At 35.3% G+C, this 25,709-nt stretch overlaps 1 protein-coding gene across 1 annotated transcript; it reads left to right on the plus strand.

Moving 5' to 3' along the window:
* Window positions 1-11,405: 11,405 nt before the first annotated feature.
* Window positions 11,406-25,098, plus strand: LOC140170919 (uncharacterized). The gene is made up of 3 exons (XM_072194118.1): window positions 11,406-11,557; window positions 21,715-23,240; window positions 24,388-25,098. The coding sequence occupies exons 1-3, from the start codon at window positions 11,406-11,408 to the stop codon at window positions 24,777-24,779; spliced, it is 2,070 nt and encodes a 689-aa protein (XP_072050219.1). The 3' UTR covers window positions 24,780-25,098.
* The last annotated feature ends 611 nt before the right edge of the window (window positions 25,099-25,709 follow it).

Genomic DNA, 25,709 nt, shown 5'->3' on the forward strand with positions numbered 1-25,709 from the left:
GTTATAATTACGATCAGGATAAGGGCTCTGGAATGAGCGTTTCGACAGTATTTGTGTGTGACATGAGAGCACATCAGACATATCAAATTGCATTCTGAAAATTCGCGATATAATACAAATTTTATGACAAATTATTAAATTTTTTTGATATAACAGTCCTCGAAGTAAACTTTATATATCTAATGATATGTACTTAAAGTGAATGTAGTTTCAAGTTTTTGTTCCAATAATTAATATGATTCTCATGGTACTCTTTTCTATTTCAACATGAGTTGGTTCCGTTACATTTTTAATGTTAAAACTATTATTCAAGATCAAAGCAGTAAGTTCTTATCACGCAATCACATTTTGCACGTGGAAAAAAAAATCAACAATTACCGCAAGGTAAATAAAATGTAAAGGAACTACAAACCGTGCTATGCGAAAAACTATATGGAAATGATGAGTAACGTATTTGATATCATGTGATGGCAGTATTGCGATGTTTTACTAGGACGTTGTTTAACATGCTATAAATGTTATGTTCATTCTTAAAGGACCCCCTTTTTGTGCAGTTTGCTTGACTGCGGCTTTCACATGATACCCTATATCGTGTTAGAAAACCATTTTCCTCATGTTTCTTATTTTGCTCCTTAATTGTTTCCTTTATTTCATAGTCAGAATTTCGGATTTCGACCTGAGTGGATTGAATCATGCCTGGACCGAAAGCCACTCATAGGAACACACTTAATTATTGAAGATATCTGCTTACGTTGCAGATGAAACACGTTTCATGTTTGTTTCATGCGTTTTGGTTAGCAAATAAACAAACAAAGGCATGCATTGCAGACATTTGTATCACTTGCAATCAAATGAATGAAACTCTATATTACCCTGACTTCGTTTGATCGAGTGTGCGTGTATTTGATAATAACATTGTCTTTCCGGGCCTGCATGTACTTTTATTATTATTAGTATATGGGAATATTTCAACCCTCGCAATGTACTTGTCATACTTGTTTTCATTTGCTGTACCAATTTTAAGATACTTGACTTTAATAATAATAATAGTAATAGTACGTATACGTGTTCATAATATTAAGAATGTTAATTTTGTGAACCCAACGTGAGGGAAGCAAGTATTTGTATTATATACACTGCGATAGAATCATGAGTGTATATATATATCTATTAGAAACGAGGCCAGGTCATACATACATCATTTTATTGGGCACAGGTTTCAAAGGATCTGATCAAGTATTCAAGCAAACTTTACGATAATTCAATTTTCTAGTGTCTGTGCTCCAATTTTGTCAAAGCTGATATTCCTAATCAGAATTAGTTTTTGTCACACACATACATGAAATAATACTTGATGTTCACCTTGCTCAAACTTTGATGGCAGCAGCAATTAAAAATGATATGTGCTCTACATTTACGTTATAATTTTATTATTTTGCGTCAATTGGATCATCAAAAACGAAGACTGCAGTTCGATTAATTTATAATGAAGCTAAACAGGTTACAAAACAAACACTTTAAAAAATAAGTGCAGCAATTGGCGGGAGATTTTCGCCAGCAAAATTGCCAAAACTGTTTTGTAAAACTGCGCAACTTTTCGTATGAATATGTAAATTTGTCCATTATTTTTACAGGCCGTTTAAGTATTTCTACGTGACATTTTTTAATGGAACAGATCTTACAACTTTTCTGCTGGAAAACTCCCTAAAATTACGGAACATATTTTTACCATGTTTACAAACGACATCATAATAATAAGTTGCATTTAGAACAACGAGACTAGACTTTATACAATTCCCTAAAAGCGTCATGAGCAGGCTATGATGAAGAAGATGATTTACAACGGAGAGAGAAAGAATAAGCGGACTCTTTAAGTACCATATATGCGTTGTGTGTATCATATTACAGTCAATGTTTCCAATAGTCGACCTTGTCGCTATACTGGCTGTATTCTGGGTAAATATGAAGAGTTCAGGTACAAAACACGCTATATACGAAGGCTGCATTTTGTAGTTTCAATTTAAGATCTTATGTATTGAGATACAATTTTGTCATCGCTAATCATGGACGGAAGCAAACTAGTTATATTATTAAAAGCTGGGTGATTTTGGCATGTCAAAAATGTCTGAAATTTGGCTTATTTTCCCAAAAAGTGGGGAGGACATGTCCCTCAGCCCCTCTCGCAGGATTGACGCCCATGTGGTCACAAAAATATATAATAACATTATCAGTAAGGATATTGTAGTAAAGCTAAAGATTGATATTCGTGTAGCAGCCGATAAAGTTAATGATAGCCTGTCACCCACGCAGATCATAGGTTATTTAAAGAAAGCTGGAAATAATTGTGTTTCTTAATCATTCACAATCTGTGTTGATGTAAGGTTTCCTAGTATGCTACTTGTAGTGGGACACAAATCTTTTCCCCATCGTTAGTTAACATGGTATGCAATGTGTAAGAAAAAGTGTAACCAAACTTAGGGGACTTGTGTACATGTAGTTTCACAGGTATTTTTTTTTGTTCTATTGTTGCATAAAGCAAAGTTCACGTGTTTTGTAGTTTGATGACTAGTAAACCAAGGGTGGAGGAGTGTAGTAAAGCTTAAGATTGATATTCGTGTAGCAGCCGATAAAGTTAATGACAGTCCGTCACCCACTCAGATCATAGGTTAATTAAAGAAAACTTGTTGTCCTCTGACAAACATGGCGTAGTACTAAATGAAACGATAATAACACTGCTGAATTATATGATTGTCACCGCATTCTTCTTTTGTCCTCATTGGCCACTTCGTATTTAGGGTTACCACAGACATCGGTAATGAAAAGCACATGGCAGCACATAGAGTTGATCGCGTTTAATGTCTGAATTCCCAGATGTCTAAAAACGACGTCTATAAGTGAGTTGAATGTGAATACTTCCGCTATACGTAAGGTCAATATATTAACGCTTAGATAACATCAGAAGACGATTTCTATTCAGAAGACGATTTCAATGATGAGTGCTTGAACGAAATAAGTACTCATATTATGTGTACATCATGTAATATGTCCTTAATGACGATCAATATTGCTTTACTGTCTTGAATAACGAATCAATTGCTTACGTAACAAGTCAACACTTTCCTTATTTTTAAGACCAATGAAATGAAATCTATACTAATATGTCCTTTCGGTTATTCTTGTCACACAATGAAAAATAAATGGTTAAAGAGGATTTTGTTTCAGCTTTTAGGCGACATCAGTGCTCACAGGAAAACTAAGGACAACTTTAATAAGACATGACTGTATATCAATTTGACGTTAAACTAAGGATATTCTTCTACTATTCATGATATTGTTCTGGTAACGTTTTAATTGTACCGCAAATTTGAAAGAACTGACAAAAATAATTTTAAAAAAGATGCATCTAATTGTTGTTCTCCAATAGCCTCATCTCTTGGCAGAGTACAATGACACTCACTTACAAATTAAATTTTATAATTCAGCTTTAATGTTTTAGAATATGTATGAAAAGCAATCCTCTAAAGGACATTGCTTGATTATTACTTTAACAATTTATGAGTGAATGTTTTTAGTCATCCGGTAGTTGTTGGAATTGAATCTATACAATATTAACATTTACTTTATTTGCAACTGTATTTTTTAACGTCTCGTCGGCAACTGACCCATTGGAATGATCGCTAAACACATTATGTTACATGTTCTACTAAGATCTTCTCGACAGGTTTAGTTTACAAAGGGAATTCTTTATTTGTGACACGATCGAGGGACATAAGTCTAATGTTGCTATTTTTGATTTCCCTCGATCACACTCGATCATAATGTCCTTGAAATGTCCAGTTTGCCACTTTGTCGTACAGTGAGATGTCTCTCTGCTTAAACATGATGATATTAAACACTGTACAGCATGTCTTAAGGTGCTAATATTAAGCATTTTAGTGTAGATATCTTTATAGGTGACGGGATGTCTGTATCCATGATAAAGACATAGGGCTATAAATGCTAACAATTTTGTGCTTGTTCTAATTTACCCAGGTGTATAATGAAAAGCTGTTATGGGTAGTCATATTGGTGCCGTTGCTCTTGGTAGCAACATGGTGTGATGTACCCTAGTTACGGCGGAATAAATGTAACGCGCTTCGAACAGATTCAACAAAAAATTATAATAACTGTTCTAAGGCAGTATAGTGTTAGGCTCGTATACTATGACGTCTCACAACTTCTTTTTATAGACAACCAGTAGAAAAGGAATCCTCGCTGAGTATCACACTTGGAATTGTAGCTTAAAGGTAGAATAGCAGTAGCCTAATAGCATGGAAAACGATTCTTGCCAAAAAGGTAGACATTGCTCAATTTACATAAGGACGTGAAAATTAGCAACTCAGGTGTCTCAGTTGTTAGAACCGAAAGAACAGAGATTTTGGAGAACAATGAGAACTAAACAATGTGTTTAAACCGTCAAATTATGTAGTCGAAGATTCAGATAAACATGACGTTTCAAACTTTCATCCATAATTTTTTATTTCATCTCTTTCTATGTTTTGTATACATTGATTTGATGTATGATAAACAGGACACTAAGAGGCTTTGTGAATGTGATGCGACTGTTTTTGCTATTATAATAATTATTATCAGATTTTTTTACGGCGATTCTTAAACGTTCGGCATATCTGCATTACCTTAGTAGTGCAATGCAGCATGAACATGCCAGACAACGCCTCAACGCAAAAGTCATTTTCTCGCACCTTTAATCCCAATAAAATGTGCGTGCCGTTGGCAGCTTTAAGATATCAAAATGCAAAATGTCACTATAGGGAAAATTGACTGCTGACTAGCGACCCATATTTGTCATAAAAGAAAATATGTAAAAACGAACGTAAAGCTTTATAGCAAACTGCGCATGAAATCTCTTGTCATTGATGTTTCTAGAATGTTTTTCATGAACGACGTAAACGGTATTTTAAGACATTAATGGAACATAATACGCATAGTTTCCCATTTTGCTAGAATTGTTATTACCGCAAAAATTAAGGAAATCCTCTTTCATTATATTTCTGAAGTTTAAATCTTGATTTAAATAGTAGGACTCGTAGAGACTTGTTTTGACTCCAATACCAATATTGAATGGTTCGAATTACTCGAGAATGTTTAAGCAATTTCTGAAGGATAAGTATTATGCATTTGCATGCACACCTTGCATCATTTGCGTTTTAATTTACCAAAGGAATCTCATTACAGAACAACTACTAAAAATGATGACAGCTTTCAATTGACTTTTGCTCTTAAAGTCCCTCCACAACCATGAATAATTATTATTTGAGCTTTCATCATACAGGAGGATAGCCCCTGCAGTACAATTAAGGTACTTCAATCCTAGGGGCCTCTGTTACATTACTAATTACACAAAACTTACAAATACATGGAAAAACAAATAACAATGTATTGAGGAAATACGGACTGAGTCTAACAACAGAAATGTTCACTTGCGTGAGCTTGCGGTCAAATTAATGTCATTTTACTGATCTTGAAATTACAATGTGTAAAGAATACAAGCACTATTAATACTTTAAGCGCAGTAGATTTAAATAAGCCAAGTTACCACAAAATCGATGTTGGTATTTTTTATTGCGAAAAATTGAATTTGTTTTAAAGTTGGAAATAACAACTTCACTAACCTTTAAGTTAGACCTGGTCTAAATTGTTAGACCTAGTCTAACTTGTTTTGCGCATACGGACCAAAGAGAATTTAAAAGACGTAAAAGTTTTGAACCCTGGTCTTACCAAGGTTTTTAATTATATTATAAGGTTATATCGACATTAAATACGGGATAATGCTATCACTGAATAGCTACGTTGCCAAATAAAACAACACAAGGCCTTTAATATTGAAATTAAGTGTCACCCAACCTCCGTTGATAAAGCATGTAAATACATTGCTAAGATATATGTTAAAAACTTCTAAGTCCGATAAAACATGAAAGTAAATAATTACATTCATAAAACTTAATGAAATAGAATTCCCCCGATTTTCAAGTTGCCACAAATCACGAAAGAGTTTCACCTGTAATAGCCGATAAAATATTCCACACAGATGAAATGGCGTGCAAATAAATTCCGTACCCAATTTAATTTGGATCTCAAGATTCCCGAAGCGTGCTTGTTGGACCTATATACATTTTCGTCAACACAGTGAATGACCAGAAATGTCGGAATATTAATGTTCACTAACAAAATATACTATCCTTCTTCAAGTCATGCCCTCTATCGGGGGATAAATTATAGTTTAAGCTTGTTGGATATATCCATTATTCGTAGTTAATGGTTCTTTGTAGCCATGCTGGGCAAAGCTGGTTGGATATCCAAATTTCGCGGTTGGCGGTTCTTTGTAGCCATATGGTTGGCTATCCCTATTAAGCGGTGGTTGTTGGAGGTCTTTTGCTGTTTTTGGTTTTAAATGTGAGTTCCAATATTAATATAGAAGGGCCCCGCAGGGCAAGAAAGTAAGTGTGACAAATGTCTCTAACATAATAATATGGAAATGTGAGGACATATGGAAATATGAGGATATCAAAAATGTGCTCGTACGTGTTTTTGTTACTGTCCTCACATTGTCCGTACAGTATAGAATAATGTCCTCGCTTATGTTGGTACACAAATACTTAACAGTTCCGTAAACAAAATTTTTTACTTGCTCTAAATACCACGAATGTATTTGGAATTACCGATATTTAGATTTCTATCTTTTATATCAATACTCAACAGATTCCACTATGTTCTCTCTTCACCGTCAATGCTTCTCGCCTTCCGTACGTCGACATCAATTATATAATTAAATTAAATACAAAACAGAAATTATCCTGACCTACTTAAGCTAACGAGGTTTTTTTCTTTCTTTTTTAAAGGCATTTTGTAAAACACAATGCATATTCTTACAAAAGCCTATATGAAACGATATGCACCGATATTCAACGAATTGATTGGTTCGCAGGCTGAGCCGAGAAGAAAACAATAGAATACATCCGTTTGTCCTGCAGGTTGTAAAGCTTGCGCTCACGATACGAATCCTCTCAAATCACGTCTTCAGTCTGCAATATTATTCGACGTACCGTCGGCTTTTTCTTAAACTAGAACTCCACGTTAAGTTAAGGATCGTATGTTTCGTGCGTGCATGGTTTATACAATTAGTCTCTGAGCCCTTTAGGGAGAGATAACAAAATAAGGAATCGTTGTTGAGAAAAACTGCGCTATGTAGACGATAAGATAACCCACTCAATGCGAGAAGTGTCATTGCAGACAACACTTTAAAATTTACACTTTCCCGCAATAAATATCCAAATACACATCCATATTTCAAATTAAATTGAAACAAGAGCCCAAATGAAAAAGAAAGAAAAAGAAAGAAGAGAATCATGCACATGAATGGTTTAATGGTAACCGTTACAATTTTTCGTTTCTCATGAAATGTGAAAAAAAAAACCACAGATTTTGAAATTCGCTCATATTGTATGCAAAGTTGTACATGCAGTACTTGCTGAATTGTTATTCGTTAAAGAGAAGAGAACGATATTCAATTGAGACGTATTGCTACGTATTCGGGTCAAGTATCGTTATAGCCTGAGTTTGAGTTTGAATATATCTTCATGCTTTTTTATTTCGACTTTGCAAACAATTGTAATTAGTCTTAAAATATCCCGGGAATGAATTGGCTATCGTGGTTTTGCACGTCATATCCGTATGTGTCTTATAAGATAATATAAATATTTTCGTTGCAAAAATACATTCTAAATTGTACATCACTATGTTATGAAGGATACAATATCTTGTTGTCACAGAATATGTTTTGAGTTCGGCTAACAGATACGTTAAGTGTCTTTTTCACTTCCTGTTTATTTGTAAGAGAGATGACAATTCAATTTATCCCAGTTGGCTACCATATAAAACAAGATTAGGATTATCATATAATAATATAAAATTATTGAAAACAATTTTTCATTAACTGAAATATTGTTAATGTTGTTTGTTATAATATCAATTTTTCGGTCTTAATTGCAGCTTTGCAGAAACGATTTTAATTTCTGCTGCAAATAATACGATTAAACTGTTTGTCTTGATTCTGCAGACAACATTTACATGTATACACAATAGAAGTAAAAATCATAATTTTTCATTTTCGATGGCGCAGTGAAATATATTAATCTTTCACTGATTTTGAAGTGTATATTGAAGTGATAATACGTGGCTGCTAAATAATATTTTGTAATTACTTTTCGGATTGCTCCTTTTTAAGGAGATACCTGCTGTTGTCTACTGATGATAGCATTGCTGCTGTCTACTAACGCCTCTTTGGTTTACAATAACGTAAATTCCCATTCAGTGATTTGCTCATCCGGACGATCGTAAAAACTCATCAAATTCAGATTTTGGTACCTCTGTCATTGTCACAGATGTGCTAATACAGCCTGCTAGTGGTTCAACCGAAAGCCGTGTATTTAAGACAAAATAAGGCAATTTACATGAATACTGACAGTATATAAATTAGCTACATGTATTTGAATGTGGCTTCAACTTCTTCAATACTGCTGGGTTTTTTTTCATTGTTTGCCAAATTTTTCGATTCGAAAATACCAAATGACAATTTGAATTTGAATTTTGTTTTACACTTGCGATGGGATCACAAAATGGGACTTTAACTTGCTACTGGCATGCCTTTTTGACTGTAATAGCCAATTCTAGAGTAGAACATTTATCTTCGTCTACTGAATTTGATTTGCCATCATTTATATTGCTGCAACTACCCGGATAGCTGTGTTTTACTATAATGTACTGAATATGTGATTATACTAACAAAGTTTTGGATCCAGACAGTTTTTGCAAATCATTATAATTCTAATATCATTATTTTTTTTGGTAAGACAGACAACAAAAAGGAAATCGTAATCGTGCATTTAAAATATATATATATATATATACATACCTTGCATAATTGAACTGAATAATTTAAATACCCGGGCCGGCACATGCCGGCGTGTATGTGCTAGTGTTCTCTACAATTACAGAGATATTGGCGAAATTTATTTAATCTCATGTTCGCTGATGGATGTTTCTTGTGATATGGATTTAGGTCGTGTATTAAGCTTTGCTTTGCAAAAAATAGCGGGAGAAAATATTAATATCGCAAGAAACATTTAATTAATAATCATTCATTCGAAGCAGAGTTATTTTCTCTGGTATACCGCTAAGATTTACAATTCTGAATTACCCATTTTCTTTTGAAACGGCACATTAAAAACATTTAATATAAACACCGCCTTTAATAAGTCTGAACTATCGTCTGGTACACCGTCTTAGAGCGTTGCCACATATCCATGATGCAGTCATGTCTACAGTAGAATTCATCTCGACCTTTGCAGGACTTAAACCCCATTAAAAGCTATTAAACCAAGATAACACTCATTGAAACAGCTCAACTGATTAAATCGGATCTTCTCTGGTTGTGCACATGTGTCTGTTTTCATGTGCGATATCGCAATAAAGCTGGTATTATAGCTTCAGTTTGGTAACCGATAATAAAGGAAACGAAAGGAAACAATGGTATGTGTACCTTTGTTCACGAAATGAGACAATGGCCTGCTTTTTGTAAACCAGCATTCTTGAAAATGAGCAACATAATGATTGTTGACTTAACACGGTTTGGAAATAATTTCTTCATATTTTTGGTGTTATCTGTCGTTTACATATCCTTCCTAAAACACAAAAGTGCGACCCTCTCCAAACACCTAAATTAGCTAAAAATTTAGGACATGTTACAAAACTATATTGTCTAGAATTTTAGAAGAGTACTTTTAATATTGGCCGGTTCTTTTTCCCACAGCGACGTTAACTAGGCAATGTACTATTACCTATAACATTAACTAAAACACCAAAGTACGCATATTTCCAAACATCTAAATTAGCTAAAAATTTAGGACATGTTACAAAACTATATTGTCTAGAATTTTAGAAGAGTACTTTTAATATTGGCCGGTTATTTTTCACACAGCGACGTTAACTAGGCAATGTACTATTACCTATAACATTAACTAAAACACCAAAGTACGCATATTTCCAAACATCTAAATTAGCTAAAAATTTAGGACATGTTACAAAACTATATTTTCTAGAACTTTAGAAGAGTACTTTTAATATTGGCCGGTTATTTTCACACAGCGACGTTAACTAGGCATATCCCCATACTTTTAACGTAGGGCTATTTGTAGAGGTCACGCGTCAATGGGAAAGAGCACTGTGTATTGTGTATAGGAAAACGGACAGTAACTGCAGTATGCGTTGTTTATGTAAGCTCTCTCATTAGCGAGAGAACCAACGACGACTGAGTGCATCATGCCGCATTCCACCTTGGAGCTATATGCATCGGATATGAGAAATACCTATTACACTACTAGACCGTTTTAGCAACGTTCATGAGGGAATTGATCAGCGTGACAATATTAGCATACAGACCCCGGAATTGAGAGGTTTTCATGCTTGTTTTGATATCTCAACCGTATCGTTACGCGCGTTAAGGTCCTGTGGGTTTTTCGTATACTATACTTAGATATAATACCATTCCCAGTAAAGCTGTTATCACGATTCTGTTGATCGTACCAGGAAACGTTATCCTTTGATATTTACGCTGTCTTATTATTTTAAAGGAAATTCATACAAGACGCATACGTCATTATGATATAATACATCCTTTTACGAAATAGCTGGATTGAATTAATTTGCTGCTGTCTACAGAAGATAGCTTTTATTTTTGTCGATGTATGACACGACATTTTGAAATTTTAACACATTTGGAACTTGTATACCGAATTATTGCAAAAACAAGAACATATACCATATAAAATTGATATAGTTGAAAAACATCGCGTACTTGTTGGTAGACGTGAAATACACATCTCAAAAAAAGTAATTAACCCCCCTTAAATAATTGTCATTATTCAAAAACGGACGATTGTATTGCAAATCTGTAAAATGCGTTGGAAGCGGAATTGTATAAATATCGACACCGCAGCGTACATTTAAATTAGTGTAACCCAAGATTTGAAAGTTGCAGTAAGTTCTATTGATATGTATTCAGTATAATGGAAGGAAATCTGCTCGGCTCTCATGGGAATGTTCGTTTTGTCTCATGCATTTGGGGGTCAAAATGTCGGGAAAATCAATATCAATTGTCATTATTCTTATCGTTGGTCAATATTCACTTAATCCACTTAATTACTTATTTGAAACATAAAGAGTTAACAAATTTTTAAATGCCCCGCCAAGTTGTCCATTTCAACGGATAAGTTAGATCAGGTAAGGCTGGTCATCTTCGTAACATCTCACCTTTTGAACATGCCAAGGTTACAAGAGACTTCATCTTGATGGAGGATAATGCAACTCCACATAGAGCTAGGCTAACCAACCAGTTTCTGGAACAAGAAGGCATCAGTCGTATGTTATGGCCTGAACCCGATGGAGCATTTGTGGGGACATTTAAAGTACCGGGTAGACAAGAGTATCAAGCCAACAACAAGTTTGATTGGACTTGAACAAATTCTGAGATGGGTATGGGCAGCAATAGACCAGGGACGCATCAGACGTCTTGTAAACAGTATGAGGCGGAGGTACTTGGCACCCGATATTAACTGATATGAAAGTGAACTTACAACAACAGTTACAAGAGACATTAGTAAAAACCATTAAATCACATGAGTTTAAAACTGAAAATGACAATGTGTGTAATGATATCTGAGTGTTTTTTGTATTGTTATAAGTGCAACTTTCAAATCTGGACCTCACTACATTAAATTGACCGGTGTTTTATTAATTTCTAGGCTGTCGTATCAAATGAGGTGTCAAAATTCGCATAAATAAATTCTGCTTCTAACAAATTTTACAGATTTGTAATACAATAGCCCGTTTTTGAATAATGGCCATTATTTAAGGGGGTTAGTTACTTTTTATTTACCTTGTCTGTAAAAATACAATATTAATACCGCAGGTTAATTGTGGTGCAAAGTAACTACAAAATTACAAATTCTAAACACGTCGCAATTCAAATAAACAATACCAGAGAAGAGTGCAATTTTTGTAAAGGGCAACAAGTCTGTTAGGTAAAGGTCAAGTACACGAGGGGATGCAAAGTTCCTTCACATTGAACCGTCGATTTGTTTAGACGTTTATAGCGAAACTGTCAAAGTGCTTTTAAGCAAAATAAGCTTAAAATAGAATTTCTCGAATGATAGTTTCGCGTTACTTCCTTTGCTAATGTGTAAGTTTCGCGTTGCTTCCTTTGCTAATTTGTATTACACAATCGGAATGTTGTTTCCGAATCTTCTTGCCTGTTTTATTATTACTAAAATGATCTTTCATTTACATGTAAAGAAATATAGAAATACACGTTTGGTTTAGCTGGTGTTGTCGACTACAGAATGTAATATTCATTCAATCATACTTTATTATTCATTAAAAATACAACAAAATTTACAAAAGAATGGGCATTATAATTTTTTTTCAGTTTCAATAATCAAACTCTTCAAAAAAAGTGTCTGCAAGCATCTGTACCTCAGATTATTTATGACATGTTCATTGTGTTGCATGTCACTAAAAGTTATTTGGATGTAAACATAAGTCGTCGCCAGAGTGCTACACTATCGTAAGTGACATTTTTGGCCAAAATGAGATTTTGACGAATTATGAAAAGCCATATAAAAACGCACATTTTAAACCAGGTTTTAAGTTTCAAAATTGCTTTATTATTTTTAATTAATAAAATAAAATATCGTAAGTGCAATGCAATTTTAGTTATTGCATGCAAGACTATCGTATGTGCCACTTACGATAGTGTTGCACGCTAATTTTGTTTTTCATTTGCTGCAAGACCATCGTATGTGCCACATACGCTACTTTATTGGGCCTAAACAGCAAAATCACGGAATGCTACACCATCGTAAGTGCAAAACAGTCTCTAACACATCACTGGCTGTGACGCTGACGGCTGTATGCGTTGTCATCATGCTGGCTAAGTTCATAGTTCCCACGACTGGTAATAGAGACGATAAAGCCGGTGTTTTTAGTTTTAGATTCAGTAATAAATCTTGAGAGATAACATTACGGCAAAAGGTGTCTTGCTATTGTAAATATTATGTGCCAAAATAAATTAACACTTGTTAAGAAACATAAAATGACAAAACATTGGATATTTGAGCCGATATTACGCATATCCTAATTTAGCAATGAATGCTACACTATCGTATGTGGCACATACGATTGTGTTGCACTCTACACTTATTTATATTTGAGTGCAACACTATCGTATGTGGCACATACGATAGTGTTGCACTCTACACTCATTTCTATTTGAGTGTAACACTATCGTATGTGGCACTTACGACATCTAAATCAGTAAATAATTCATCGATTTATTAACTTTAACACCATTTATATAGTTTATATTATTAAAATCAAATTGCTTTACATTCCCATGTCATTTTATGGCTACTTGGAAACAAACGGCTACGCTAAACACAAAAATGCTTCTCCTGTAAAACTGTCCAAACTGCACTTACGATAGTGTAGCACTCTGCCGACGAAGTGTTTTAGTATGCCGCTATTGCCGTTTGAAAAACCTTTTACTGTATTAGGGAGATATACATGTACTATCCTCGTAGGATGAGGGTTGACCCCAAAAAGTATGAGAACGACCATAAGCCATCTGTCCAAGCTTTCTATTTAATTTATACCTGGATTATTGGACCAAAAGCTACAGAAAATTAAATTTACAGTCATTATATATTTTTGCCAATGTTAACATTATAATAGTTTTTAATCTTTTTCACTTTCTCTTGTAACATCCAGGTAGAATGTAAAGCTCGTACAAATTATTCTACTCACGAACATTCGCCATGCAGGCATCGTCATTGTGTTTTATTCAGCTTTAGGAATTTTCTCTTTTCTTTACGACATTGACATAAACAGAGCACACTTTTGATTAGCGTGATCGAGAGAGTCGGACTAATAATTCTACATTTCATCGCACATCGTGAATTTCATATTGTGAATACAACTGTTGTTTTTATCACGTGCTTAGAATGACTGTCCGGCCAGCGCTATCATGGGGGAATAGATAGATATATAAAAATACGGATGGCCATGAGGCTCAAAACAAGACAGAAGATTAGTTATGTTCATGATGCTACTATACATCTAACCTTGGACATTTAACCTTGGACAAGATACAATCTTGGTTGTTCAGATGCAATCCTGGACGTCCAAGGTTAGGCGTGTATAATCGCAGGCCTGTTTTTAGCCATAAGGAAAGAAAGATATTCACCATAAACTAAAGCGTATATTGAGGTCTTTGACTTCTCGAATACAACATAACATTCACCTCACGAGTAGAGGCTATTAACGAGCGGTTTCGGCGTTGCTATACATCCAAGAGATTGTCAATATTAAATGTTTTCATTAAATTGAAACTATCAATATACAACCATTATGATATTAATAGGTCCTAATGGTGCCAGATAATGTGGTTACCGTGTACAATAAATCTCTGTTTACCTATTAGATTTGCCCAGTGCTTTTAGGGTTAGAATTCGTGTTAATGTTTAATTTTAAATTTAGGATTATAATTAAGGTTAGGATAAGGGTATCAGATTTCATTTTAATTTCTGATATATATGCCACAAAGGCTTAATATTAAGAATCACAAACGTAATTTTATCCCTCTATCTGTAGCTAAATATGTAATAAGTACTACACAACGCTCCCTTCTGGAACCAAGAGTGTAGGAATTGGTGTTCGCATGGGTATAGTCTTGCCCGAGGTGTTCCAACAGAGCAGCTTTGAAGATGACAGCGTATTGAACTTCAATTGTTGGTATCTGAAAGTAGGATTGTTTGTAGCAGTCTTTATTGCTATTTATCGCCTTATAGGATTCGGGATGATTGTGCCGCGATTGATATGGGTTTGGCTGTAGCATGCTCTCAATTTCTGTGGTACATACACCGAAGTGCAATTGTGCTGGGTTGTAGAAGAATTGTACAGATAAAGAAATGTCAGATTAGATGACAAGGAGTTGTGGCAATAATGTAGTTTATTTATGATCTCTTGTGCATGTAATTTCCAGAAATGGATTAATAAGGTTTAACTTGTCTTGACTTGACTTGACTTGAGCCGGGGAAGAGTAAAAATTGGGAAACCAATTTGCAAAGCTTATTGGTCTATATCATGCGATCGTAGCGAGCAGGAAATTGCATATTTTAATGTTCCTGTACTCTTTTCCTAAGCCTTTTTACAAAGTTTTTTCAAAGGTGCCCAGTAAATGTGTGCCAAAATTGCGTGCCCATCCTGCTTTGGAAGTGCCAAATTTTGCTACCCCCCTCCCCCTCTTGCTTGACCAAAAAAGGGTACCACTTCACCCTCCACAGGGCTGTTATTTTTGCACAACCCCTAAAACTAACAATTCAATAATTGTATTCAAGGTTTATGTGAATTAAATGTTTTGTTCCAATTAATATGATTCTTTATGGCACTCTTTTCTATTTCAACATGAGTTGGTTGGGTTACATTTTTAATTTTAAAACTATATATTATTCCAGATCAAAGCAGTTCTTATCACGTAATCACATCATCTATGTTTACCTTGTATTTTTCACGTGAAAAAAAATCAACAATTACCGCTAGGTAAATATCATGTAAAGGAACTACAAACCGTGCTATAGACGAATCCAACGAGCCAAGTCATGGTCAGGATTTGGTCAGACATCTTTGGGTAGCCGCTAGCACCAACCTGGTGTTTTGAGCGTCCAATTGTGCAAATAAAAGCCGTCTAACACCTAAAGAAGATGCAAGGACGAGGAGGGTTAATAGAATAATATATATAATAGAGATAATTCCGCAGGTAATCCCATCGCATCTATTCATACATAGTCCTTTTGTTCGCAAGTACATCAGTGCATAGATACCGCGTGAAGTTAATCCGATTATTATGTATTAAGGTGTAAAACGGGTGATGGAATGCAGTTTAAAATTTCCGCCAAGGACGAATCATTTCACATTTTGAGTGCATTGTAGCCGACGGCTACCCAACTAAAGGCTGCTAGTCAGGTGTAGGAATGCGTGAATTTAGATTCGTCTATATGCGAAAATCGGAAATATATGGAAATGATATTGAGTAACGTACTTGATATCATGTGATGGCAGTATTGCGATGTTTTACTAGGACGTTGTTTAACATGCTATAAATGTTATGTTCATTCTTAAAGGACATTTAGTTGAGATGGCTTTCAATTACTTATTGTCAAAGTTTGCATTCGTAAAATTTTACTAAGATTACACTTGTGCCCATGGGTCACAAGAAAAACAAAATAATATTTTTGTTTGTAAGGAAACAAAATACACTTGTGAAACGGGACCCCTTTTTGTGCAGTTTGCTTGACTGGGGCTTTCATATGATACCCTATATCGTGTTAGAAAACCATTTTCCTTATTTTCCTTATTACATTGTTTCTTATTTTGCTCCTTAATTTGCTCAGAATTTTGGATTTCGACCTGAGTGTATTGAATCCTGCCTGATCCGAAAGCCATTCATAGGAACACGCTTAAGGGACGCACCATTAGACTTCAAGGGGGGGGGGTTAGGAAGTTGTGGCCGGGGAACAAATTTCGGCGAAGGTTTTTTTTTTTAATTTCATTCATTTATACACAGTTAGGTGGGGAAAGATTTTTTTAGTGTTGGCTGGGAGGGTTTTATTTTGCTCATGTAGTGGGAGAAGTTTTTTTTTTCAAAACTTCCTAAACACCCCCTTGAAGTCTAATGGCGCGTCCCTAATTATTGAAAGTAACCTGCTTACGTTGTAGATGAAACACGTTTCATGTTTGTTTCATGCGTTTTGGTTAGCAAATAAACAAACAAATGCATACATTGCAGACATTTGTATCACTTGAAATCAAATGAATGAAACTCTATTATTACTGTGACTTCGTTTGATCGAGTGTGCTTAAATTTGATAATAACATTTTCTTTCCGGGCCTGCGTGTACTTTTCATACTTATTTTCATTTGCTGTACCAATTTTTAGACACTTGACTTTAATAATAATAATAATATATAGTACGTATACGTGTTCATAATATTAAGGGGTACTACACCCCTGGCCAATTTTGTGCCTATTTTTGCATTTTTCTCAAAAATTATACCGCATTGGTGACAAGTAAGATATGTATATTATAGGGGCAAGCACTACAACTACTGCACTGGAAATTTTATTTCAGCACAGACAACAGTTGTGGAGTTACAGTCAAAAATGAGGGAAAACCAATATTTGATCAATTAATCAATAACTACTTGCCTTGAGTTGCTGAATTTTAAGTGCAGTAGTTGTAGTCCTTGACCAATATAAATATCTTACTTACCACCAATGCGCTATAATTTTTGAGAAAAATGCAAATATAGCCACAAAATTGGCCAGGGGTGTAGTACCCTCTTAAGAATGTTGATTTTGTGAACCCAACGTGAGGGAAGCAAGTATTTGTATTTTATACACTGCGATAGAATCATGAGTGTAGAAATATATCTATTAGAAACGAGGTCAGGCCATACATACATCATTTTATTGCGCACAGGTTTCAAATGATCTTATCAAGTATTCAAGCAAACTTAATGATAATTCAATTTTCTAGTGTCTGTGCTCCAATTTTGTCAAAGCTGATATTCCTAATCAGAATTAGTTTTTGTCACACACATTCATGAAATAATACTTGATGTTCGCCTTGCTCAAACTTTGATGGCATCAACAATCAAAAACTATATGTGTTCTACATTTACGTTATTATTTATAACTTTGCCTCAATTGGATCATTAATAACGAAGACTGCAGCTCGATCAATTTAAAATGAAGCAAAACAGTTAACAAAACAAACATTTTAAAAAGAAGTGCAGCAATTGGCGGGAACGGGAAATTTTCGCCAGCAAAATTGCCAAAACTGTTTTGTAAAACTACGCAACTTTTCGTATGAATATGTAAATTTGTCCATTATTTTTACAGGCCGTTTAAGTATTTCTACGTGACATTTTTTAATGGAACAGGTCCTACAACTTTGATGCTGGAAGTCTCCCTAAAATTACGGCACATATTGTTACCGTGGTTACAACGATATCATAATAATAAGTTGCATTTAGAACAACGAGACTAGACTGTATACAATTCCCTAAAAGCGTCATGAGCAGAATATGATGAAGAAGATGATTTACATCGGAGAGAGAAAGAATAAAGCGGGCTCTTTAAGTACCATATATGCGTTGTGTGTATCATATTACAATCAATGTTTCCAATAGACGACCTTGTCGCTGTACTGGCTGTATTCTGGGTAAACATGAAAAGTTCAGATGCAAATCGCAATACATACAAAGGCTGCCTTTTGTAGTTTATTTTTATTTAAGATATCTTATGTATTGAAATACAATTTTGTCATCGCTAATCATGGACGGAAGCAAACTAGTTAGGCCTATATTATTAAAAGCTAAAATGTGGCTGTTTTTCCCAAAAGGTGGGGAGGACATGTCCCTCAGCCCCTCTCGCAGGATTGACGCCCATGTGGTCACAATAATATATAATAACATTATCAGTAAGGATATCGGTAATGAAAAGCACATGGCAGCACATAGAGTTGATCGCGTTTAATGTCTGAATTCTATATTCAGAAGACGATTTCATATTTAACCAAATAAGTACTCATATTATGTGTACACCATGTAATATGTCCTTAATGACGATTGATATTGCTTCACTGTCTTGAACAACGAACTATTTGTTACGTAACAAGTCAACATTTTCCTTGTTTTTAAGACCAATGAAATTAAATCTATACTAATAATGTCCTTTTGGTTATCCGTGATACTGTAATTTCAATTCTTGTCACACAATAAAAGGAATGGTTAAAGAGTATTTTGTTTCAGTTTTTGGGCGACATCAGTGGTCACAGGAAAAACAAGCATAACTTTAATATGGAATGACTGTACACCAATTTGACGTTAAATTAAGGTTATTCTTCATGATATTGCTCTGGTAACATAAACAGCGAATTAAAAAGAATTTGAAAGAATAAAAATAATTTCAAAAGAGATGCATCTAATTGTTCTCTAATGACAATAGCATCATCTCTTGGCAGAGTACAACTCACTTACAAATGAAATTTTATAATTCAGCTTTAATGTTATAGAGTATGTATGAGAAGCAATACTTTTAAGGTCATTGCTTGACTCTACTTTGATTATTACTAAACACTTTATGTTCTTAGTCATCCAGTAGTTGTAAACAGTATTTTTGGAATTGAATCTATATAATATTAACATTTACTTTATTTGCAACTTTTTAACGTCTCGTCAGGCAACTACCCAGCAAACACAAAAACGTTTTAATAACATTAAAATGTCGGGTTATATAAAGGTCATGATAACGTTTTAAAACGTTTTGTATGAAAACACACTACAACAATATTTTTAAATGTTTTCAAAAATGTTTTTGCCAAATATGTGTCAATACTTAAATAACATTATGTTAAAATATTTGAACCCAGTAAACACAGAAATGTTCTTAAAATGTGGGTTTTTTTTAACCTTTTAATAACATTTAAATTTCGGGTTATATTAAGGTCATGAAAACGTTTTTAAAACGTTATTGAAAATATTTTGGGCAAACATTTTTCGCAATATATTTTTTCAACCCCAAAATAACATTTTGTTTAGAATGTTTTGTATCAAGTTTTCAAGAATGTTTTTGGAATGTTATTAAAACGTTTTTATACCCTTTATATAATCCGACATGTACACGTTTTCTGTAAAACATTTTTGTTTGCTGAGCAGTAGATTATCAAAAAATGTTTTTTAAGGTTATGAAAACGTTTTATACTCTTAAAATTATCTTTATAAAACCCGACTTTTAAACGTTTTCTGACAACCTTTTATAACCTTTTGCGAAGGATGTCGAAAACGTTTTGTGTTTGCTGTGTAACCAATTGGAATGGTCACTAAACACATTATGTTACATGTTCTACTATGACCTAACCATTATTCTTCTCGACAGCTTTAGTTTACAAAGGGAATTCTTTATTTGTGACAAGATCAAGGGAAATAAGTCTAATGTTGCTATTTCTGATTTCCCTCGATCATTATGTCCTTGAAATGTCCAATTTGCCACTTTGTTATACAGCCAGATGTCTTTCTACTAACGTGATGATATTAAACACTGTACAACTTGTCTTGAAGTACTAATATTAAGTAGTTATGTATAGAACATAACGTTTCCACTTTCATCCATAATTTTCGATTTCGTCTCTTTCCATGTTTTGTCTAAATTGATTTGATGTATGATAAACAGAACACCGTGAGGCTTTATGAATGTGATGCGACTGTTTTTGCTATTATAATAATCATTATCAGATTATTTTACGGCGATTCTTAAACGTTCGGCATATCTGGATAGTGCAATGCAGCGTGAACATGCCAGACAACGCCTCAACGCAAAAAGTCATTTTCTCGCACCTTTAATCAAGAAGATGTGCGTGCCATCGGCAGTTTTAAGATATCAAAATGCAAAATGTCACTATAGGGAAAATTGACTGCTGACTAGCGACCCATATTTGTCATAAAAGAAAATATGTAAAAAACGAACGTAAAGCTTTATAGCAAACTGCGCATGATATATATTGTCATCGGTGTTTCTAGAATGTTTTTCATGAATGACGTAATCGTTATTTTAAGACAATAATGGAACATAATACGCAAAGTACCCATTTTGCTAGAATTCTTATTACTGCAAAAATTAATGAAAACTTCCTTGCATTAAGTTTAAAGCTTTAAATAGTGGGACTAGTAGAGACTTGTTTGAACTCAAACACCGACATTGAATGGCTAGAATTACTCGCGAATGTTTATGCAATATCTGATGCATGCACTTTTATACATCATTTGCGTTCTAATTTTACCAAATGTTTCTCATTATAGAACAACAACTTAAAATGATGATAGCTTTGGGTTGGGAATGATAACTCTAAAGTTAGACATGGTCTAACCTGTTTTGTACATACGGACCAAAGAGTATTTAAAAGCTGTAAATAATTTGAACCCTGGTCGTACCAATATTGAAATTAAGTGTACATGTACATTGCTTAGATACCTCAGTAACCAAAGTTCTTGATATCTGATCCAGAAATTGCACTTACTTTGTGTACGTTTCAGCAACACTGTTGCCTTTGTCAACACTTGATGATGAGTGATTCCTACTGGCAACCGACGCTAGATGTATCTCCAGCGTAGGTCTTGGTGTTGCCAGTTGATTTTCCATCTGGGGATTTTCTTGAACCCAGTTCTAGAAACTCATCAAAGATGTGTGAGAGTTGATACTGTCCGTCGTCTCTGTTCATGGTGGTGCCCCTCCTCTTTCTAATTTCTATAGCCTCCTTTATCCAGCGTGTAAATCGTTCTTGTTCCGTGCCAATGATCTCAGCGTCCCCCCATCCAATAACATGGTTCTTGTCGACTACGTGATCTGTTATTGCAGACTTGTTTACCGTTGTGAGAGACTCTTTTCTACCGGCTCTGGTGGTAACTGTACTGTTAACCTTCTCCACTTCTTTCCTGTGTTCGTCAAGTCGTGTACCAAATTTTCTTCCAGTTTCCCCTATGTAGGAAAGGTCATGTTGTAAATCTATCAAAATACAAACTGAATGCGGCACAAACCAGCGTGCTAACAAAGGGCCTTAATTATGCTATTTCACCGTCTAAGATACCCGCGGAGGAATTTGTGTTGGCGACTGAATTAGCCTGTAAACACCTACCGCTGGCCGATGGAATTCAACTTCGTGCAAAAATAGCGAACACTTTAAAATCATCAAAAGTGCCGGAGCAGAATGTCACCAAAGAAGAAAGAAAAGCCATCAAAGATCTTAAGAAAGCGGAGGATATAATTATTTTGCCAGCAGACAAAGGAAAATCTACGGTATTGTTGGACAAAGTTGAGTATGAAGAAAAAGTGAATACCATGCTTGGAGACAAGAAGACATACGAGGAACTACCAGCTGATCCGACGGCGAAGTACAAACGAAAACTGGTTTCTGCGTTGTCTAAATTAAAGAATGAAGGTAAGATCACCGAAACTAAGTATAAGCAACTGTACCCCACTGCCGAAAATGTTCCTAGGCTATATTGTACGCCAAAAATACACAAGCCAAATACCCCTCTGCGTCCAATTGTAGATTACACGGCGACGATTGGTTACAGCACATCTAGATGGCTGGCGGATATACTAGGTGGTTTAGTCGGCAATACCCAACATCATGTGAAAAATTCCAAGCAGTTAGCTGAAGATCTGGCTAAAGTGGTCATCGAGGAAGAAGATATTCTTAATTCACATGATGTGGTTAGTTTATTTACCAACACGCCAATTGACCAAGTGTTAGAGATTGTGAAAAATAGACTTGAGAAGGAAAGCTTGCTTAGAGAGTACAACAGAGATACAGGGTTCAAAATAACAAGTGAGGATGTCGTGCATCTATTGGAGTTCATATTGACCACCACCTACTTTACTTTCAAAGGCAAAATATATCGTCAGCTCTTCGGTACGGCGATGGGCAGTCCCGTAAGCCCGATAGCGGCCAACATTTTTATGGAAGCCTTGGAACAACAGGCCATCGCTACTGCTCCGCTTGATTGTAGACCGAAGCTATGGCTCCGATATGTCGACGAGATTCTTGAAGTTATTCAAAGAGACAGTGTTCAGCAACTCACAGACCACATCAACCAAGTAGACAAGTCAGGCTCCATCAAATTTACCTTTGAACAAGAATCGCAAGGTCAGCTTCCATTTCTAGACACCTTAATTGTGAAGAAAGACGATGGAACGGTGAAATTGTTGGTATATCGCAAGCCTACGCATACCGACCAATACCTCAACTACCAGTCGCACCATCCATTACATCAGAAACTTGGGGTGATTCGCACGTTATACAACAGGAAAAACACCATCGTGACGGAAGATGAGGACAAGGTTGAGGAGGAAAAGAAAATCCAGGAAGCGTTGCAAACATGCGGTTACCCAAAGTGGTCATTTGGAAAAGTTAAAGACCAGATGGAGAGTGTCAAGCCAAAGAAATCGGCTAAAAAGACTGATGACAGCACCAGAAGCCGTGGTATGGTCGTTCTACCATATGTGAAAGGTGTTACGAGTCGTACTTGACTCAAGGCCAAAATCACCTTTTACCCGACTCACACGAATGCACAACACAAATACACTGTTCGTTTAAGCTAACAAAATCTAAGTCTTTAATTGAAAGCAAGTTTCGTTTGGTACAATATAATGACTACAAATGCACATATACATTAATCAAATATAATCACTCTTTATCTATTTTGTACTTAGCCAGCATTCTTCTTCTTGGTGATCATAAATTTCTTGTAATGTTCTGGACGACTGATGTAATATATCCCTATTCACTTGTCCTGCGACAATCAGCGAAGTCCTTTGTACACTTGCATTGATAACTCCTTGCGTATAAAATCCTTACACGAAAATGGTGTTCTCCAAACACGTTTACAACTCCTTGCGCAATTATCCTATACTAAACTCCTTGCGCCGTCCTCCTATGCTAAACTCCTTGCGCCGTTCTCCTATGCTAAACTCCTTGCGCAGTTCTCCAAATTTAACTCCTTGCGCTGCTTTCTCCAAATTTGGTGCTATTTCCTCCTTTCACACAATATCTTCAGGAAGCAGGACTGCGATGCAGCTGTCCCCACTTATTTTGACAGTTGCGTTGAATCAAAATACCAGACTTCAGCAAGTCGACAGAAGAATATATTTCCTTTCTTGGAAGAATAACGTTCTTTGACGTATTCTAGATCTTCTCCGACAACACTGGTAAATAGTAGTACTTTGACTACATAAAATATTTCTGGTTTGTAATTTCCTTTCTTTCAAGGAATTGGACTGTAAGCATAGCCCAGATCAACACTATCAACTGTCAATCATTGTTTACATTTTCTTATTATATACCAAGCTTGGGAAAACCCCATTCTATTCTGGGCCATTTACTGCCTTCACATTATGCTCAATCTGGGGAATTCCAAAGTCTTAATTATAACATTAACCTTTCACATGACATCACTTCATGAGGGGAAATCCCATTACATCACTTCCTGAGGGAAATCCCATTACATCATTTTCAGGGGTTTCCAAATATTCCAAATTAGATATGATTCAGCTTGTTTTGCTCAATTTGAGAGGGAATTCCCAAAATGTCATCACTCATGTAACTTTGTAAACAAAGATAAATCATCAAATTAAATTACTCAGGGCACATCACAAAGGAGTTACAGAAAGGGTGTCAAGAGTGATGAAGAAATACAATGTCTCTACCGCGATGAAGCCACACAACACGCTCCGCAGAGAATTGGTCCACCCGAAGGATAAACGTGATCCAAACAACTTGACCCAAGCAGTCTACAAGATCCCCTGTTTGAACTGTGACCTTTCCTACATAGGGGAAACTGGAAGAAAATTTGGTACACGACTTGACGAACACAGGAAAGAAGTGAAGAAGGTTAACAGTACAGTTACCACCAGAGCCGGTAGAAAAGAGTCTCTCACAACGGTAAACAAGTCTGCAATAACAGATCACGTAGTCGACAAGAACCATGTTATTGGATGGGGGACGCTGAGATCATTGGCACGGAACAAGAACGATTTACACGCTGGGTAAAGGAGGCTATAGAAATTAGAAAGAGGAGGGGCACCACCATGAACAGAGACGACGGACAGTATCAACTCTCACACATCTTTGATGAGTTTCTAGAACTGGGTTCAAGAAAATCCCCAGATGGAAAATCAACTGGCAACACCAAGACCTACGCTGGAGATACATCTAGCGTCGGTTGCCAGTAGGAATCACTCATCATCAAGTGTTGACAAAGGCAACAGTGTTGCTGAAACGTACACAAAGTAAGTGCAATTTCTGGATCAGATATCAAGAACTTTGGTTACTGAGTTTACTCTACCGATCCTGATGAATTTATTCAACCATGCTTAGATACCTGTTAAAAACTTCTAAATCCTATAAAACATGAACGTAAATAATTGACGGAAAAAACTTTATGAAATATAATTCTTCAAATTGCCATAAATCACAATTCGAAAAGTTTCACCTATAATAGCCGATAAAATATTCCACACAGATGAAATGACGTGCAAATTAATTCCGTACACAATTTAATTTGGAATTCAAGATTCCCGAAGCGTGCTTGTTGGACCTATAATATACATTTTCGTCAACACGGTGAATGACCAGAAATGTAAGAATATTTAATCTTCACTGACAAATTATACATATTTATATTACATACCCAGCCATGAACGGGTGTTGAGCGAAATCTATGCCATTGAGAATTTCTTGTGTCTTAATTTTTATTCTGAATGGCAACAGATTTTACAGCTTTGCGATATTTCATTTATTTTGATGATTATTTAAAGGAATATAGGACGCAAGGTAGTTTTTGATTGGATCTGACATCCAAACGTTGCACTAGATTTTTATCAAAAGATGAACTCCGTGAGCCATTTGAGTTCGAGTTACAGGTAATTGTATATTTTTACTTTTAGGTTAGAGACATGAGTCTCCATAATGTATCTATAA

This window comes from Amphiura filiformis, chromosome 15, assembly GCF_039555335.1.
Source record: "Amphiura filiformis chromosome 15, Afil_fr2py, whole genome shotgun sequence".
NCBI classification, from domain to species: Eukaryota; Metazoa; Echinodermata; class Ophiuroidea; order Amphilepidida; family Amphiuridae; genus Amphiura; species Amphiura filiformis.

Coding starts and splice junctions, on each gene's coding strand:
- LOC140170919 (XM_072194118.1), top strand. CDS start 11,406: ATGGAGGATAATGCAACTCCACATAGAGCTAGGCTAACCAACCAGTTT. Junction 11,558..21,714: donor GAGTATCAAGCCAACAACAA/GTTTGATTGGAC, acceptor TCCCCTATGTAG/GAAAGGTCATGTTGTAAATC. Junction 23,241..24,387: donor CGTTCTACCATATGTGAAAG/GTGTTACGAGTC, acceptor CACATCACAAAG/GAGTTACAGAAAGGGTGTCA.